The sequence below is a fragment of the Cenococcum geophilum genome (assembly GCF_001692895.1).
Source record: "Cenococcum geophilum 1.58 unplaced genomic scaffold K441scaffold_74, whole genome shotgun sequence".
NCBI classification, from domain to species: Eukaryota; Fungi; Ascomycota; class Dothideomycetes; order Gloniales; family Gloniaceae; genus Cenococcum; species Cenococcum geophilum.
In genome coordinates, this window is record NW_027137632.1 from 268,609 (window position 1) to 285,317 (window position 16,709).

General features: G+C 48.7%; 5 protein-coding genes across 5 annotated transcripts; 4 read left to right on the top strand and 1 right to left on the bottom strand.

The window, feature by feature from the left end:
- Window positions 1-194: 194 nt before the first annotated feature.
- Window positions 195-1,469, top strand: K441DRAFT_328825 (uncharacterized protein). Its single transcript, XM_067641207.1, has 5 exons — window positions 195-310; window positions 365-768; window positions 846-1,053; window positions 1,109-1,294; window positions 1,347-1,469. Exons 2-4 carry the CDS (start codon window positions 472-474, stop codon window positions 1,132-1,134), a joined length of 531 nt encoding a protein of 176 aa, XP_067497573.1. The 5' UTR covers window positions 195-310; window positions 365-471; the 3' UTR covers window positions 1,135-1,294; window positions 1,347-1,469.
- Window positions 1,046-3,923, top strand: K441DRAFT_647303 (uncharacterized protein; the record flags this gene model as incomplete). The annotated part of the gene is made up of 6 exons (XM_067646850.1): window positions 1,046-1,053; window positions 1,109-1,294; window positions 1,347-1,520; window positions 1,589-1,613; window positions 1,670-2,308; window positions 2,369-3,923. Coding segments are annotated over exons 2-6 (2,475 nt in total), but the record flags the coding sequence as incomplete, so codon positions are not given.
- A 423-nt stretch (window positions 3,924-4,346) lies between these two features.
- Window positions 4,347-5,102, top strand: K441DRAFT_430359 (ankyrin; the record flags this gene model as incomplete). Its single annotated transcript, XM_067641633.1, has 2 exons — window positions 4,347-4,465; window positions 4,880-5,102. Coding segments are annotated over 2 exons (342 nt in total), but the record flags the coding sequence as incomplete, so codon positions are not given.
- Window positions 5,103-6,011: 909 nt separating this feature from the next.
- On the bottom strand, window positions 6,012-8,407 carry K441DRAFT_621837 (uncharacterized protein; the record flags this gene model as incomplete). Its single annotated transcript, XM_067645981.1, has 2 exons — window positions 6,750-8,407; window positions 6,012-6,633 (listed from the first exon to the last, which is right to left on the bottom strand). Exons 1-2 carry the CDS (start codon window positions 8,237-8,239, stop codon window positions 6,012-6,014), a joined length of 2,112 nt encoding a protein of 703 aa, XP_067497576.1. The 5' UTR covers window positions 8,240-8,407.
- A 5,851-nt stretch (window positions 8,408-14,258) lies between these two features.
- On the top strand, window positions 14,259-16,061 carry K441DRAFT_690777 (glycoside hydrolase family 6 protein; the record flags this gene model as incomplete). The annotated part of the gene is made up of 9 exons (XM_067652417.1): window positions 14,259-14,334; window positions 14,390-14,508; window positions 14,652-14,806; window positions 14,865-14,958; window positions 15,049-15,112; window positions 15,165-15,170; window positions 15,226-15,587; window positions 15,646-15,848; window positions 15,953-16,061. 9 exons carry the CDS (start codon window positions 14,259-14,261, stop codon window positions 16,059-16,061), a joined length of 1,188 nt encoding a protein of 395 aa, XP_067497577.1.
- Window positions 16,062-16,709: the final 648 nt, after the last annotated feature.

Sequence of the window (16,709 nt, forward strand, 5' to 3'; positions counted from 1 at the left end):
ATTCGTCTATTTTAAGCTTAATGTGGCTAATCAGAAATAGGAGCCTTGCATACAAGCCTGACGCGTTCATGCTGGCCAGACCCCTCTGTGGCTGCCTTACGAGGCTCACAGCGACATTACGTTTATCATTTGGATGCGACAACCTCGTTCCACTAACTTCTCTTCTCATGCTGTAACGATAGTACTGTGTTTAAGGTTATAATAAGTTTTGGCTTCCCCGTATGCCACTTTATTACGGTCTTTTAGCTTGCAAACAATACCCGTAAGCAGTTTATTGATGGTCCAAACTAGTTCAAGGGATTCCTGAAGAGTGAGTAGTCCCAGAAGGAATTAATGCATGGATGCTTATTGTTCACTTCAATAGCGTGAATATTCCGAAGAAGTCGCGGATTTGAGCAGAGCCCCTTACCTATATCACCGGAGACTTCGTAGAGACCCTATCGCTTTAGCTGCTAGCCTCGAGTATTTGTTATGGCGGGCGCGAGTACAAATGACGACCCCTGGTCACTTGCATGTAGCCGCTACATGGAAGACTTGGATGAAGAGGAGAAAAAATTATTTGAGACTGCTTCACTGGACAATCTATTTCGCAGCGCCAGTGCAGCACAGAAACATCACGAGGAACAGAGCAAGGCCCGAGCTATGTCGAGAAAGCTGGAGCCATTCGTTAGTGCCATATGTCAGTACGGCGAGGCACTCGACGTATACTCTAATACATACTCCCTTGCCATGGCCCCACTGTGGGGGAGCATCAGGGTGTTGCTACATGTAAAGTCTAATCCCCAGCTAGTTTCTGCGTTGGCCACTGTACTATATAAGCAGACTCTCATACATGCGGATATCAGATAGCTAAAGCATTCGAAAAATACTTCAAAAACCTCATCAACATGTTCACACGAATTGGCGATAACCTTCCGAGATGTCAGATCTACCAATCACTTTTCCCTAGCCATAACCGACTGCTGCAAGCGATGTCTGTGGTATACTTAGACGTCATACACTTTTGTGTTGAGGCGAAGACGATTTTCCGAAAGTTGAAGAAATCGTCAACTTGTGAGCCCTTTACATCTCAACCTGGGATTCCCGGATTAACTTGATACCCTGATAGTTCCCTTTATATTGAAGTCGCTATAGAAAGATTTCAATGGGGAATTTGAAGACAAGACTCTAGCCAAATTTCGTTATGACTTAAGAAACGTGGAGAAGGAGGTCATGGTGTCATATATGATTGAGGGTTCAAACGATCGAGCCGTAGTCCAAGCTGAGAGAGAGGGAAGGGAGAGGCAGAGAAAGGGCAAGCTTCCAACGACTATAAGATATGTGCCTATTACTGATCCATCCCGCAGTTAAAAAGAGAAACCTCCTCTTATCAAAGCTATCATCTCTTCCCTATGTTAATAAACATATAAAAGAGCGCAAAAGACATCATTCTGGAACAGGCAGGTGGCTGATTAAAACCAATGAATTCAAAGAGTGGATGAGAGGAAACAGCTCAGCCTGTTTTTGGTGTTATGGAATTCGTAAGTATATCTACATTTGCTCTACTCCGCAATACTGTGGTGTAAGACTTACGCAGAAGCTCTTCTAGCCGGATCTGGAAAAACAATTCTAGCGTAAATATTTCCTACCCCTTCTAAACCATGTCAGCAGCTAAATGAAGTTGATACAGGTCTTCCCTCATAGATACGCTTTCCAGGGAAACTGGCGGGAAGGACATCACTATCCAGGAATTCACCAGTCAGGACATAATAAGCAAAAACATCACTAGGCAAGATACTGGTATCATATTCCACTACTGTGATTTCTCTGATCCCAGATCGCTTGAGACACGGAACATTCTCGGAACAATAGCCAGGCAGCTACTCGAGAGAATAAACATTTCAGACGATTTGGAGCAACAGATGGACCAACTGTACAGAGGAGATACCAGAGCTATGACAGACGACGAATTAGCCGCTATCCTTTTCGCCATCATCAAACATTTCTCCAAAGTGTATCTCTTCCTTGATGGGTTAGACGAATGCAGAGAAGAAGTGCAGGCCACGGTCTTATCGATTGTGATTCGACTTTCTGAATCTATTCAACCAGCCGTAAAGATAGTTATATCAAGTCGCGATGAGTATCTCATCTCAAAGTCATTGAAAGAATTTCCTCAGATCCAAATTTCAGCGGAAAACAACTCAGACGATATTGCTCTTTTCGTAGAGGAGACGGTGAAATCTAATATAAGATCTGGAGCACTGAATATTCAAGATCCCCGTCTGGAATCCGAGGTTATATCAGCACTCACAAGCCAGGCGCATGGGATGTTCGTCGCCCGCACATACCGTTCTTTGGCTAAGCTTCCATGGCTAACTTATTACATCAGGTTCCTTTGGGTGCATTTCCAACTTGCCGATCTTTGTGACACAGTCTCCGATTTTGGTATAAGAAAAGTCCTTCAAGACCTTCCAGATGGTATGGCAGCAACATACGCGAGAGCAGTGCAAAAGATTGGACAAAATCCTGTCAAGATGAATCTAGCCCAGCAGATTTTTAAGTGGATCGCTTGTGCCAAACGTCCATTGCTCATGGCAGAGCTGGCGGAGGCTATTGCGTTTGGGCCATCTGATGCATCTTGGGACTCAACGAAAATTCCTGATGCTTCGCGCTTAATCCGAGCTTGTGGACATCTTGCGGTCCTTGATGATGATGGGACCGCTCGATTTGCCCATCATACTGTTCAACAGTTTCTAATTGGACTCCCATTAAAAGACTCAATCTCTGAATTTCACTTCGACCTGTCGAAAGCTGATGCCAGGGCCGGAGAGATCTGCATCACGTACCTACTATTCTCAGACTTTGAGAAACAAATCACTATATCAAGGCCTAATAATCTCCGACAAGAAAGCAATCTTCCCAGTCCAAAAGCTATCGTAGGGAGTGTGATCTCTGGATTAGGCACCAGCTATGCCATACACAGCATGCTAAAACTTTGGGGATATTTAGGTTTTAGGAACTTGGAATCGCAGCCGCCAACTATTGACGTTACAAAGATTACCGAACCGAAGAAGCTGCCACCGCCGGATCTGGGCAAGAAGTACCGATTGTTAAACTACGCTCTCGAGAATTGGTTAATGCATACGTCAATGATCGCGGAGGACAACATCTTGTGGAATAAGTTCAAACACCTGGCCATAGATAAATACACCCCATTTGACATCAGGCCTTGGGGCAACAGCGATGCGTCAAACCGCTTACCCCACATGGGACTATTCCGCTGGGCTGTTGATGTAGGACACGTACCCCTCCTGAAGCTTTTATCGAAATTACCAAGAGGTCTTGATCTTCATGCCTATTGTCGCCAAATGTCAGAAGAGGGTCAATCTATTGCGACTAATGCATCACTTCGTGGTCATAAGAACATGGTTAAATTTCTAGCGAATCAAAACTGTATTGATGCAACAGATGGCAGGCCTCTTCTCTCATTAGCAGCTACTGGGAATGATTCTGCAGTGCGACTTCTCCTGGAGCTTGAACTCTGCGTAGATGCGAAAATCGAGGCATTGCAGATAGCAACAGGATCTGGGCATGCAGCGGTGATGCATATGCTGCTGGAGAGTGAACCTCCACTTGATTTACAAGATGGATGGGGCAAATTGGCGTTGGCGGATGCCGCGAAAAGATATTCCGAAGAGGTTCTAGCGGTACTACTCGGAAAAGCAGCCAATTTTGAGATTGCTATAATTGATGTTAGAAACATCTGGGGCAATGATGTGCTGCTTGAAGCCGCAAAGCAGGGCATGGATAAGGTAGTCAAACAGCTGCTAGCGAGGGACGGCGTCGGCCTTGACTCCAAGGACAAGAACGGTCAGACGCCGCTGTCGTGGGCGGCAGAGAAGGGGCATAAGGCGGTGGTAAAGCAGCTGCTGGCGACAGACGGCGTTGATCCTGACTCTAAGGACGCTCAGTACGGTCGGACGCCGCTGTCGTGGGCGGCAGCGAATGGGTACGAGGCGGTGGTAAAGCAGCTACTGGCGACGGACGGCGTCGACCCTAACTCCAAGGACACTGTGAACGGGTGGACACCGCTGTTGTGCGCGGCAGCGGGCGGGTACGAGGCGGTGGTAAAGCAGCTACTGGCGACGGACGGCGTCGACCCTGACTCCAGGGACAGGAACGGTCAGACGCCGCTGTCATGGGCGGCAGCGAACGGGCTCGAGGCGGTGGTAAAGCAGCTACTGGCGACGGACGTCGACCTTGACTCTAAGGACACTGAGTACGGTTGGACGCCGCTGTCGTGGGCGGCAGAGAAGGGGCACGAGGCGGTGGTGAAGCAGCTGCTGGCGACGGATGGCGTTGACCCTGACTCCAAGGACAAGAACGGTCGGACGCCGCTGTCGTGGGCGGCAGAGAAGGGGCATAAGGCGGTGGTAAAGCAGCTGCTGGCGACAGACGGCGTTGACCCTGACTCTAAGGACACTCGGTACGGTTGGACGCCACTGTCGTTGGCGGCAGCGAATGGGTACGAGGCAGTGGTAAAGCAGCTACTGGCGACGGACGGCGTCGACCTTGACTCCAAGGACACTGATAGCGGTCGGACGCCGCTGTCGTGGGCGGCAGAGAACGGGCACGAGGCGGTGGTGAAGCAGCTGCTAGAGACGGACGGTGTCGACCCTGACTCCAAGGACAAGTACGGTCGGACGCCGCTGTTGTGGGCGGCAAAGGAGGGGCGCGAGGAGGTGGTAAAGCAGCTGCTGGCGATGGACGGCGTCGACCCTAACTCTGAGGACACCTGGCACTGTCGGACGCCGCTGTCGTGGGCGGCAGCGATTGGGTACGGGGCAGTGGTAAAGCAGCTGCTGGCGGCGGACGGCGTCAACCCTGACTCGAAGGACAGGTATGGTTGGACGCCGCTATCATGGGCGGCAGCGAACGGGCACGAGGTGGTGGTGAAGCAACTGCTGGAGACGGACGGCGTCAACCCTGACTCCAAGGACAAGTACGGTCGGACGCCGCTGTCGTGGGCGGCAGAGAACGGGCACGAGGCGGTGGTGAAGCAGCTGCTGGAGACGGACGGCGTCGACCCTGACTCTAAGGACAAGAACGGTCGAACGCCGCTGTCGTGGGCGGCAGAGAAGGGGCGCGAGGCGGTGGTAAATCATCTACTGGCGACAGACGGCGTCGACCTTGACTCTAAGGACACTGAGTACGGTTGGACGCCGCTGTCGCGGGCGGTAGAGAATGGGCATGAGGCGGTAGTGAAGCTGTTAGAGTTGTATCATGTATTATAATGCGTCTTTATGAACTATATTTCTACTAAACCTCCTCCCCACCCACCACCTAATGCTAGCTTTCTTTTATATATTTATATAGCGTAGCAAATAGATGGCTATAGAAAGCGGTAGAAACTTAGTTGGTAAAAATTTTTTTACGTGCTGAGAATGAAAGGAATTAGAGAATACTTAAGGCGGTACAATAGGAATATTAACGCGGAGATTGAAAATTTTAAACGCGCGAAAACATGGAATAAAGTTTCTTTGTCTTTTATAAGCTATAAAATCACTGTAGGGGGCGGAGCCGTAGCGCAATGCCTAATACCAGACTCTTTATAAGATTATATCGTTCTTTAGCATTTGCAGTAACGTTATTGCGAAAACTTTTTTATAACCTTGGGACCCTAAAACCATAGAACCTCATGTCTCGCCACTGGCAGGCAACGCAAGTGCGGAGCCGCAGCGCGACGCTGTACCTCTGGCTACTTGCGAAGACAGCTAAATACAAATTTTATAATCCGCCGTTGATCGACGACTATATTTAGAAAGTAAATTGATACAAGACCTAAATAACTAGCTGAAGCTGCAGAATTACCAGCATCAATGCGATATCGAAATCAAGGAATCGTCAATAACCAACCATAGCGATAATATGTAGGTATCTCGGAAGCCATAAAACTCCGATTACCATCCCAGAGGCCCTCGTAACCCGTAGACAGACATGAATGTGCCTTACGAACAATGAACCATAAACACTTAATACATCGGCCGTCCCTCGTCCCAATTCCTAACCTCCTTCATTTCATGCCTGTCTCCTTCCTCCTTTGTCGGACCCATCCTAGCAGGGCTGCTCCCCCCAATCATAGACCCGAGACTGAACCTAGAACTCTCACGCCTCCCACTCCTCCCGTCTTCGATCAGCTGGACCGGCCCAACCCACTCCCACATCCTCGCAACGTCTCCACTACGCCCCTCTCTAACCGCGGCTCGCACGTTGGAGTTATGCTCCACCTTCTTCTGCACCTTCTCCCACAGCCTCTGCCTCCTCTTCGCCGAAAACTCGTCGCGCAGAATATCATCGCGCAGTTGCGTCATACTGATCCCGACCTCAGGATACGCGCCCGGCTCCTGGACATTGAGCGCCGCGTGCGTAGCCAGGCGGTCAAGTGCATACTTCGCGAGCTGCTTGGCCCGGTCCTCCGTCTCGCGGCTATATGCGATGGACGAGCGCGTGTAAAGCCCGCTGGCGCACAGCAGCACTATCCCGATAAGCTCCCAAATATGTCGTTCCAGCGAGAGGCGGAGCCATCGTCGGAAGGCGCATGTGAGAGGGACACGGGCGAGCGAGGTGGAGGTGAGAGTACGACGACTGGTGGTTCTGTAGGCGTGGCGACGAATCTGATTAGTTACAGATTCGAGTCAGAAAAGTATTTGCGATGGGAGAATTGAAGATGGGTGAGAGAGGAGGGGGAGTGTGAGAATGGAGAAACTTACCCGTCGACGTCGCTGAGGATCTCGTCGCGGCTGAGGATCTCGCCAATCGCGCCTTTCCATAGGTTTTCGAATTCATCTTGGGACATGCCTTTGCGGCGCTTGGCGGACATTTCTTGCTTCAGCTCTTCTTCGGGCATTTCTATGGCAGGTACAGGCTTGCCATTGTCGTCTACCAGGTCACCGCACTCCCATTTGGCTCTCCTATCTCTGAGGATCTCAACGGTCCTATCTGTCACTGCATTTATTCTCCGCGCCTTCTCGCTGTCTGGCTCGCATGTTGGAGGAAGCGGGACTATACCACCAAGGGACAGAGGATGCGGTTTGAGAATGAAGTCCGGCTCGCAGACAGTATGTAGATTTGGGTAACAGTAGGCATGTTGGGGACAAGGTTCGCACCTTGGTAGGATGTCTGAGGCCCACGGCGGAAGATCTATGCCAGCCAGCGATGTTGGCTCACGCCCCACGCCGCAGTATCCAACTTCTAGCTTTTCCTGCCGCCATGCTGTTCCTAAGCCACCAAGTAAAGCGAGTATGATAGCCCATGCCCCAGCTTTTACCACGCCGGTAGATTTAGTCGCTCGTTTGCCCCTTCGCGGCGGTAGGATATCTATTTGACCATTCTTTGCCCGTTCACGAACCAGCTCGAGTTGCTCTTCCGTCGTAAACTCCTCTCCGGCTTCCACGCCTTCCGGTTCCTCTGAATGTTCTTCCTTCTTGATATGTGCAATTGGCATCTCGAAGGTTCGTCGTGTAGGAACAACGATGCCATCGTCTTGCTGTTCAACCTTGGGTTGGTCTGTCTTCCTCCTTGCGGCACTGCTTTTACGCTTCTCCATATGTTCCAGTGGCCCTAACGTTTTACGCCTCCGATCCCTACCAGCTGTCCTGGACTCTGGGACAGGAGAGCTGCCACTCTGAAAGGGATTGTCAGAGGTAAAAGGACTCTCCGAATCGTTGCGATGCCAAGCTTCCGGCTCTGATTCTTCGTCCTTGATAGTAGGTGTTATGCTATGCCGCGTTCGCCTTGCGGCAGGTCGTTCATCGATTTCGGCATCGGAAGCTCTGGCATGCTTAGCAGACGCAGGTTTAGGTGGTGTTTTGCCCCTACTCGCAGGAAGTCGAGCAGTCGGTTGCGCCTCGGGTTCTTCCTCGGTTACTGCACGTGTAGTTCGTCTTGAGGTTCTTTTTGCGGTGTTCAGAGGAGGCATTGAGACTTCCTCTTCTTCTGCTTCGCCTACCGTGCTCGCCTGGCTAGACGGTACATCCTGGATGCCTCTCGCAGAGCGTTTGGTCCGCGACTGTGACTTTAATATCTTCGACGCTTGTGGTGCGACGTGCTGGTTGAACAGCTCAATAAGCTGGGGTTTCTTTGCCGACGAAGGATAAGCAACTTCGTATTGGACGAGGATGGAGCGCAGCTTCGGGACGGTGAGGGATGAAGGGTCGAAAGACGGGTCAAGATACTCGTGCCCATCCGGGGTTGATGCCATGGTGGCGATAGATGCGCAAACAGCGTCTAGTCCGTCAGATCCGGAATATCGAAGCTTGTCTTGATCAAATAGTCGTTCGTCTGTTGACAAAGGAAGCCCGGAAGCTGGAGAGACTATTTCATGAGTTAGTCTTAAGTTTTAGAGGTGGCGAGCATAGTAGTAACGCATTGGAGAGCTGGTAGAGCAGGCGACGACCTCATGTTTTCGCGGGACAAACAGACCTTGGCGTTCTTGGCACTTCTCCGCCAACCAAGAGAATCACTCACGCCACTCACCATTCCAACCATCCGTAGTCTCAAACTCGATATCGAGATGTGTATGGGATATTAGTACTTGCTTAGGACATCCCCTAGTTTAATATAAAGACAATCTCTTCATTATGCACAATTGACTAAGGGGTAGTAATGTTTAAAACATTGTTTCTTATTCATCAGAATGTCCTGTAAATCTCTAATGAATTGTAACATCTGACCATTCGCGTGAGGCAATGTTGTACTGTTCTAGGTATTTTCTTTTGGAGAAAACATTTTTGGTCGGTGTCTTCAAACCAGTAAGGTCCATTTGCTTTGCAGAAGATCTCGGAAGGCTGCGAGATGGTGTGACAACTTATTCAGTGGTGAGATGTTTGATAGGTGCATGAGGCCGGTTGCTACCGTCTCGGCTGGGAGTATACTGTGAAACCGGTGTGTCTTGCGAAAGGACACTGGTGAATGTGCTTTCATGCATGGAGTCTCTTTATGCGCGGAGAGGATCGCATATTGCACAGACAGGAGTTGTTCACGTGTGGATTTGTCAAGGTGCTGCCCGGTCCTGGCTACCCTTAACTACTTAGTTGAATGCCATTGCTCAGCGCAGTCCAAATTAGAACTTTGTCCTCTCATAGACGATTTCTTAAGCAATACCAGTTATTCGGCAGTTATTGACTTCCAATCAAAAAAATACGTCAGGCTTAAAAATAGAATAAGATGTTTTGTAAACGACATATTTGACTCGGGTATTTGTGCTATCTAGAAGTGCTTTTGATATGAACTTTTCGTACAAGTTTGTTTGTCGACATCTTGGTGTATACCGTAAGGGAGTGGACCTTTGGTGGGGCAAATAAACCATTTATGGTGAAACCGGTCTAATTTATGGGCCGCAATACACCGAAAGGTCACGGGAATTTTGAGCCAATTCAACACTAGCCGCGGAACACGCCACTTCCTAGACCCATCCTCGTTCTGTTTTCTTAGCCATATCTATCACATATCGGGGGGGCTGATTTGGCGCGGTTACGACCCGGGTTAATACGAGGTTAGGGCCACCCCTGCTGATAACGCGCCCGAACCCCGCACGAGGTCGCGCAGTGACCGCCCCCGAGTACTTTCGCACGCGATTTTGGGCGAAAAGGTACATAATTTGTGTTAGATCGGTACTTCTNGACGGTCGCGTAATNTTNCTCTNAATTTACAACACCTAAACGGGCTCTATTCCTACATTAAGGCGTCTTAGTTGCTNTAGTATAGTCCTATATTAAGACGTCTCGGTCACTGTAGTATAGTCCTATATTAAGGCGTCTCGGTCAATACAGTGCAGTCCTATATTAAGACGTTTCGGTTACTGTAGTGCAGTCATACATTAAGGCGTCTTGGTCACTGCAGTGCAGTCCTATATCAAGACGTCTCGGTCACTAGTACAGTCCTATATTGAGACGTCTTGGTTACTGCAGTGCAGTCGTACATTAAGGCGTCTTAGTTACTGCAGTGCAATTGTATATAGAGGCGTCTTAGTCACCATAGTGCAGTTATATATTAAGGCGTCTTAGTCACTGCAGTAAAATAACTATTTAGATATTCTTATAAAGCCAATCCAAAGAACGCCGACCTTATAGCTGTTCCAGCTGGTCGATAGCCTGTCTCTTATCTCTTGCCGTACCGTCTTCTACGCGCCGTCTTACATCCTTAATTATCCTACGGCGACAGCTGTAGAATATAGCCTTGCCGTCAACCCGCTAGTATACCCCCTAGCAGCAATTAAAAGCTTTAATCAACGGCTTACCCGCTAGCCCTAAAGTCCACTTAGTCCAGAGCTAGAAGACCAAATTACCGCCTTAAAGCATTTTATATTTCCTTAGCGGCGCCTATGGGTTAAGGATAAATAGGAGAGATAGTTAAGTATTAGCTTATGCCTGCGCTAATAGGAGCGATACGGATATAGTAAACGGCTAAGCGGGCGGTGTGGATATTATAGACGGCTAAGCGGACGGTGCGGATATTATAGACGGCTGAGCGGACGGTGCGGATATTGTAGACGGCGGCTAAGCGGGTAGTACGGATATTGTAGACAGCAGAGCAGGCGGCGCGGATATAGTAAACGCTATAGTAGACAGCGCGGGCTTACCTAAAGGTGGACGTACGGACTCCGTAGGCCCTATCTAGATACCCGTCTTCCCTTACTAGATCTATATAGGTGCGAATAATACTAATAACCTTTTTATTTCGCTAAGGCGTTCTAAGATCATCTGCACGCGTAATTAAACCCCCTTTATCTCAGAGATTATGGCCTTATATCTTAGCTTAGCTACGGCCTTATAGGCGGGCCAGTATTTCCGCATTATTAGCTTATCTAGCGTAACTATATTAGCCAGCAAGCTTTTTACCCGCGTGGTGAACCTCTAGTACTCCTTATAGCTAAAGAGGGGGTCCTTTTATAGGGGGTAAAGCGGGAACTACTTACGTAGGATTACTAAGTCTTATAATAGGATTACCTTAAGCGCGCGGAGGAGGCGTAGAAATCCTAAGCCCGTAAGGTTAAGCTATATAACCTTATTATCGGCCCTACCTAGGTAGTAGGCCTCTATGCATTTTAGCTAGACGTTAGTCTTAGGCCATATCTTTAAACAGAGGGTCTCCTCTAGCACCTCCTGTGCGCGGGGAAGAAAGTAGCCCTTTCCTTCCTTTAGGAAGCCGGCAATTAACTATATAAACGCATGGGGTAGGTAGCTAAGGTAGGCTCCTGTTATTACGTCTATATTCTAGCGTCCGGCCCATTTAATTTAGGTTTCCTTAACGCCGCTAAGCTTAGTATGCCAGACGCTCTGCTTATAGGCGCTATAGGTTTTCTCCTTTAAATAAATTTCTACCCCCTAGAATATCTTTTTATTCCATTTAAACTGCGTATAATAGCTTAGCGGCCGTTACGGTACTTTAATACTACTAGGGAAGACGTATAGGTTATAGTAGTCCTCTAGCTACCAAAAGGATAGAAAGCTCTTAGCGCCGTCTTTACCCTAGCGGTTAAAGAAGTAGAAGGCTACTATAGAGAGGGGGTAGAGGATAGGGTTAGCGTTCCGTATACAGCCTATATACTTAACCTTACCGTACTAATTCTGCTTTCCTTATATTATTAACATAATTATATATAGCGCTAACTCGTCCAGTTTAGGCCCTTTATTCTCTAATTTAATAAAAATAAGGTTAGTAAGCTAAACGTCTCGTCTACTTTTACTATAGGTAATAGTAGTATGGCCTAAGGAACGGGTTAGAAAACGGCAGCTATATAGACTGGGTAGGGTATATACAAACCTAATAAATGCTTAGCTGTAGTTTAAAGGTAAGACTTAACTAAACCTGGTATCTTAGAGCCCGTCTCCTAGCACTAAATAATTACCTTTTTAAGCCCTTTAACGTTATAGCCGCCAGTAATTATAAATAGGCCTTAATTAATAAAGTTAACGCGTTAAATCCGGTCCTTGTTATAGCGGACGCTATCTAGTACTGCCAAGAGCTTCGCCCCCCGCAGTGGCTGCGAGGTCTTGCCTTCTAACTACTATGCATAAAGCTTAGTAATAGCGGAGATGTAGCTATTTACAACTAAGTATTGGACTATCTCGTTAAATAGAGCGTCTAGGGCCTCCTCGTCCCATATCTCCCCTTCCTCCTTTACAGCTTCCTCCCCTATGCCTGCGGCTGCCCCTACAGCTGCCCCTACGGCTACCCCTACGGCTAACTTCCCCTCTAGCTACCCTACCCGCTTAACCGTCTTCTACCTCTTCTTTACCCGCTCGCCATTTTTCCATATCTCTTTCCGTTTTAACTTCCGTTTTTAATAGCCAGCAGCCTATAATTCTCGGTTAATAACTTGCTACTCTAAAAATAGGTAAAGCTTATCTTCTGTTACCCAGGCGCCATCTATATTACCTTCTAGTCTCGCGCACCAGTCTTCCCACTTTTTCTACTTTGGCTCGTACGCCCTTATGGTATTCTTTAAGCGCTAGGCCTTATAAATATCGTATAGCCGTGCCGTCTGGGCCTTGAATTCGTTCTAGAGGCTATAGGAAGAGGGGGAGGAGGAGGCTAGGGGGGCTTCCTTCGACTACAAAGTAGACCGTAGGGTAAGAAGATTCTTAAAAGACTCCATCTCCGTAAGAGGTTAGGGGGAAGACGCGTAAGCGCAGCGCGGGTATAGGTAAATAAAGCCACCGAACGCGTAAATATTAATAGAGGAGGAGAAGAAGAGAGCTCTATATTATAGAATTAGAATTACAGCAGGCCGTTCTATATAAAACCAGAAGCCCCGCGCGAGCCAGGAGCCAGCGCGGGCACGAGAATAGGAAGAGGGTCAAAAAATGGATTGTCGAGGCGACGATGAGGTCGAAGGCGCGCGACGAGGTCCTCCATACTAACCCAGTACTAACCTAGGCCTCAAAAACGCGTCCAAAAAGTAGGGGCCACCACCAAAAGGGGGGGGTGATATTTGGACGATATGTCGCGGACCTTGGGGGGTCGTGCGTAACCCGAGGTTATGCCAAGCCTAACCCGGACCTCCGATACCTATTTTCTCTCAACCCTAGCGGCCGCCTTTTTATCGACATCAATTATCATTGCTAAGTATCAGGCCTGACGAAAGGCTGCCTTTTACTGAGTTTACCGCCCCATGCGCACCTTCAACCATTTTAAAGACATCCCAGGCTTCGGTTCGTTTAGAAGTTCCATCAATTGATTCCTTGGCCAATACCTGTTAGATTAATTGCCAGGGTCACCACATACTATCATGTCATTATTCGGCAGATGTCATGACAAGGTTTCTCAATCGCGAATCTACAGGAACATTCACCGAATCTCAAGAGCCTCCAGAAAGAACTTGTTTCGAGCATTACCCAGCTCTTGTTAGCGTACGCTAGCTCAACATGTCGGCGTCACAGATTGCATGCCTAGCAGTGGCCGCTGACCTCTTTCCTCCAATACGGTAAGTATAGCATAGATCTGGATAGTAACGCAGGGCTAGCGGAACGGCTCTCCAGAAAGCCTGTCTATGCAATTAAGCCCTGACGATGGCGGGGTAGTCCCGCCCCATGGTCATATGGTACCTCGAGAATTGTCTTCAGTCACGCCCGCAATCCCCTCGCCTCATTTGATCGCGCTTCGGCCTCCCGCAAATTCATTCCGATGCCCCTCATACACTTTACTGAGCCCATGACTATTATGGTGCCACCACTGCTTAGGCGCGTGTGGCGTAGGATTTACACATGGGTGTTTGTCCATGCTTGCGGCGACGCGTGGAGCGAACCCGGTTTAAGCTCCGCGCTGTGGACGTGGATTCGACATCATGGCTAGGGAAACGGGAATGCTTGATCAAGCCTCTACACATGCTCAACCGCGCCTCCGGCAGCGTGATCGGCAAGAACTTCGTTGGGGTATTGTTTCCTCCTGCAGCGGAACACTTTGGAATCTTCCGTGAGCGAGATTATGGACGGCCCTGAGAGCCGACATTTCCCCCTTAACAGACCTCTAGGTCAATTCAATCACTTGATTGTTTCCCCACTATCACATTTCTTATTCCTGCTCTGGAAGATGGCCTTCGTCCGCCGGAGTTAGCTATGGGAGGGGAATACCATTGGCATATCTCTAGACCTATATAATGTGCCTCCTGCTGTATCCCATTTTATCCCCACTGGCCTTGCATTGAAGTTTCACGGTAAAACACTAAAAACTAGGTTTTATTCTTTTCAATTATTCTTAGCTTTTCTCTATCGGTAATCATGAAGAGCACAGGCGTCCCTCCGGCGGCCGCATTGGCGGCCGCTGTTCGAGCTCAAGTTGCCGTCTATGGACAATGTAAGCTTCCCGACAACCAGCAACCGCTCCTGGATTCTTGCTCACTTTGATGTAGGTGGTGGAAATGGCTACTCTGGCTCAACGGCGTGCGCATCTGGAAGCTATTGCTCTAAAGTTAACGACTGTGTGTGCAAGTGCTGGTTCATTTTGTCCGAATTCGGCGAAGATATTCAAGTTCACTGACCGCTATGCGGATTATTCACAATGTCTTCCTGGCTCTAGTGGCGCTACCACAATAGTAGCTGCTGGAGGAACGACTCTTACCACTACGACGACGGGCGGATCAGGCGGATCAGCCACGACGACTGCCCTGTCAGTGGCTTCCGGCAAATCCTATGGCAGGCAAAAGCTTCTACGCCAACTCATACTATGCTTCTGAGATCTCGAGCCTTGCAGTACCATCCATGTCGGCAGCGGGAAGCGCTGCTTGGGCGACCAAGGCAACTGAAGTGGTCAAGATTGGTACTTTCGTGTGACTGTAAGTGTCATTGTTGTCTTCGGGCGACATCAAATGCTGATATCAATCTAAGCGATGCTCGGGCAAAGGTTCCGTCTATTGAAACCTATGCAGCGGATGTTCAGAGGCAGAATGCTGCTGGTGCCAACTTGGTGCTCTCATTGGTGGTTTATGATTTGCTAGATCGAGACTGCACTGCGCTTGCTTCCAATGGCGAACTCTCAATTGCCAACAACATTTCTACTCTCTACTAAGAGTACATCAACTCCATTGTTGCTCAAATCAACGCATATCCCAGCGTGCAATTCAAGTTAGCCATTGGTGAAGTCACTGAGACGCATATTCATAAAAAGCAATACTGATTTATTCCAAGAGCCTGGTAGTTTGGCCAACTTGGTGACGAATCTCAACGTTGCCAAAATGCGCAAATACAGAGAGCGCTTACAAAACTCTCGTGACCTATGCAATAGAGAAGCTTAACTTGCCAAACGTCGCCATGTATCTCGATGCTGGTCACGCAGGTTGGCTTGGCTGGACTGGCAACATTACACAGGCAGCCCAGCTCTTCGGTACTCTCTACGCCAAGGCAGGCAAGCCGGCTGCTGTTCGTGGGTTGGCTACAAATGTTGCCAACTACGACGCCTGGTCAATTTCTACATGTCCATCATACGCATCGGGCCATTCGAACTGCGACGAGAAGAGATACATCAATACTTTGGCACCTCTGCTCACAACCAATGGCTTCCTAGCCCGCTTCATCATGGACACCTGTATGTCTCCAATGGATCATACCATCGTGAAGAAAAAAGTGCTAACGAAATTTTGTTGCCCGCAACGGTGTTTAACCTACCAAGCAAAACCAATGGGGTGACTGGTGCAATGTTATTGGCACCGGTTTCGGTATCCGCCCTGCGTCCTCCACTGATGACTCACTTCTCGATGCCTGGGTCTGGGTTAAGCCGGGCGGAGAGTGCGGTGGCACATCTAACTCTAGCTCAGCCCGATACGACGCGCACTGCGGCTATCCCTTAATCCGCTGGCGTCTATGGAGTATGTGGTCCGTGTAGAACACACGAATCCAAACAACGCGTACAGTCGATTACATTGATCTAATTGGCTAATTCTTATCGATAACGAATGGACGAATTTCAGCGGGTTAAGGGATAGCGACGCTCTTCAACCTGTGCCCGAGGCGAGAACCTGGTGCAAGGCTTACTTCGAGCAACTCCTTGTTAATGCAAACCCGGCCTTCCAAAGTAAAAACGCTTAGCTATGGGCTTGGCTGTCATGTATTAGTACCGGCTACCGGAAATGTCCTGTCTTATTTCTCTTGGCTTACTGTCGACCTGAATCGGATTTCTTTGCCACCTTGACTCGGTCACCGACCCCTTGACTCGGTCACCGACTCAGTCATCCACGTGTATATATAGCCTCATTTTCTTCATAGATCAATCTTCACATGAGTTCTTCTTTCCTGAAATCTGCGCCCGGGCTTCCAATTGACACTTACATTGAAATTCCCAGGCCAGATGGTTTCTTAGTTTGCCAAGTCGTTAGGCTTACTGTACCGCTGATGGTTGTGTTAAGGGATTGGAGTTAGTTGTTTTTAGATGGATCTGTAGATATTATCGAGAGTAATTCATTCTTTGTGCGAAACGATTTGTTACACAATGCTTAACTTTCATGCAACTGGTTGATCAATACCTCGCGATCCTGCCCCTGATGACAATCGTACAATCTTCAAGGTAACTAATCGTTATAGCTATGCTAAACACAGAACAGGAAAAGAGCATCTATTGGCTTACGGAGGCGATGATCGCCAGGAGGTGTGGTCTCCGCGTTCCCAGAAAGGGGAAATGCGGGGTTGGAGAGCCGCGAATTTTATGCATGTTTTGACGTCCCCAAACTCCTTCCTCAT

Coding starts and splice junctions, on each gene's coding strand:
- K441DRAFT_328825 (XM_067641207.1), top strand. CDS start 472: ATGGCGGGCGCGAGTACAAATGACGACCCCTGGTCACTTGCATGTAGC. Junction 769..845: donor GCATCAGGGTGTTGCTACAT/GTAAAGTCTAAT, acceptor TGCGGATATCAG/ATAGCTAAAGCATTCGAAAA. Junction 1,054..1,108: donor GTTGAAGAAATCGTCAACTT/GTGAGCCCTTTA, acceptor ATACCCTGATAG/TTCCCTTTATATTGAAGTCG.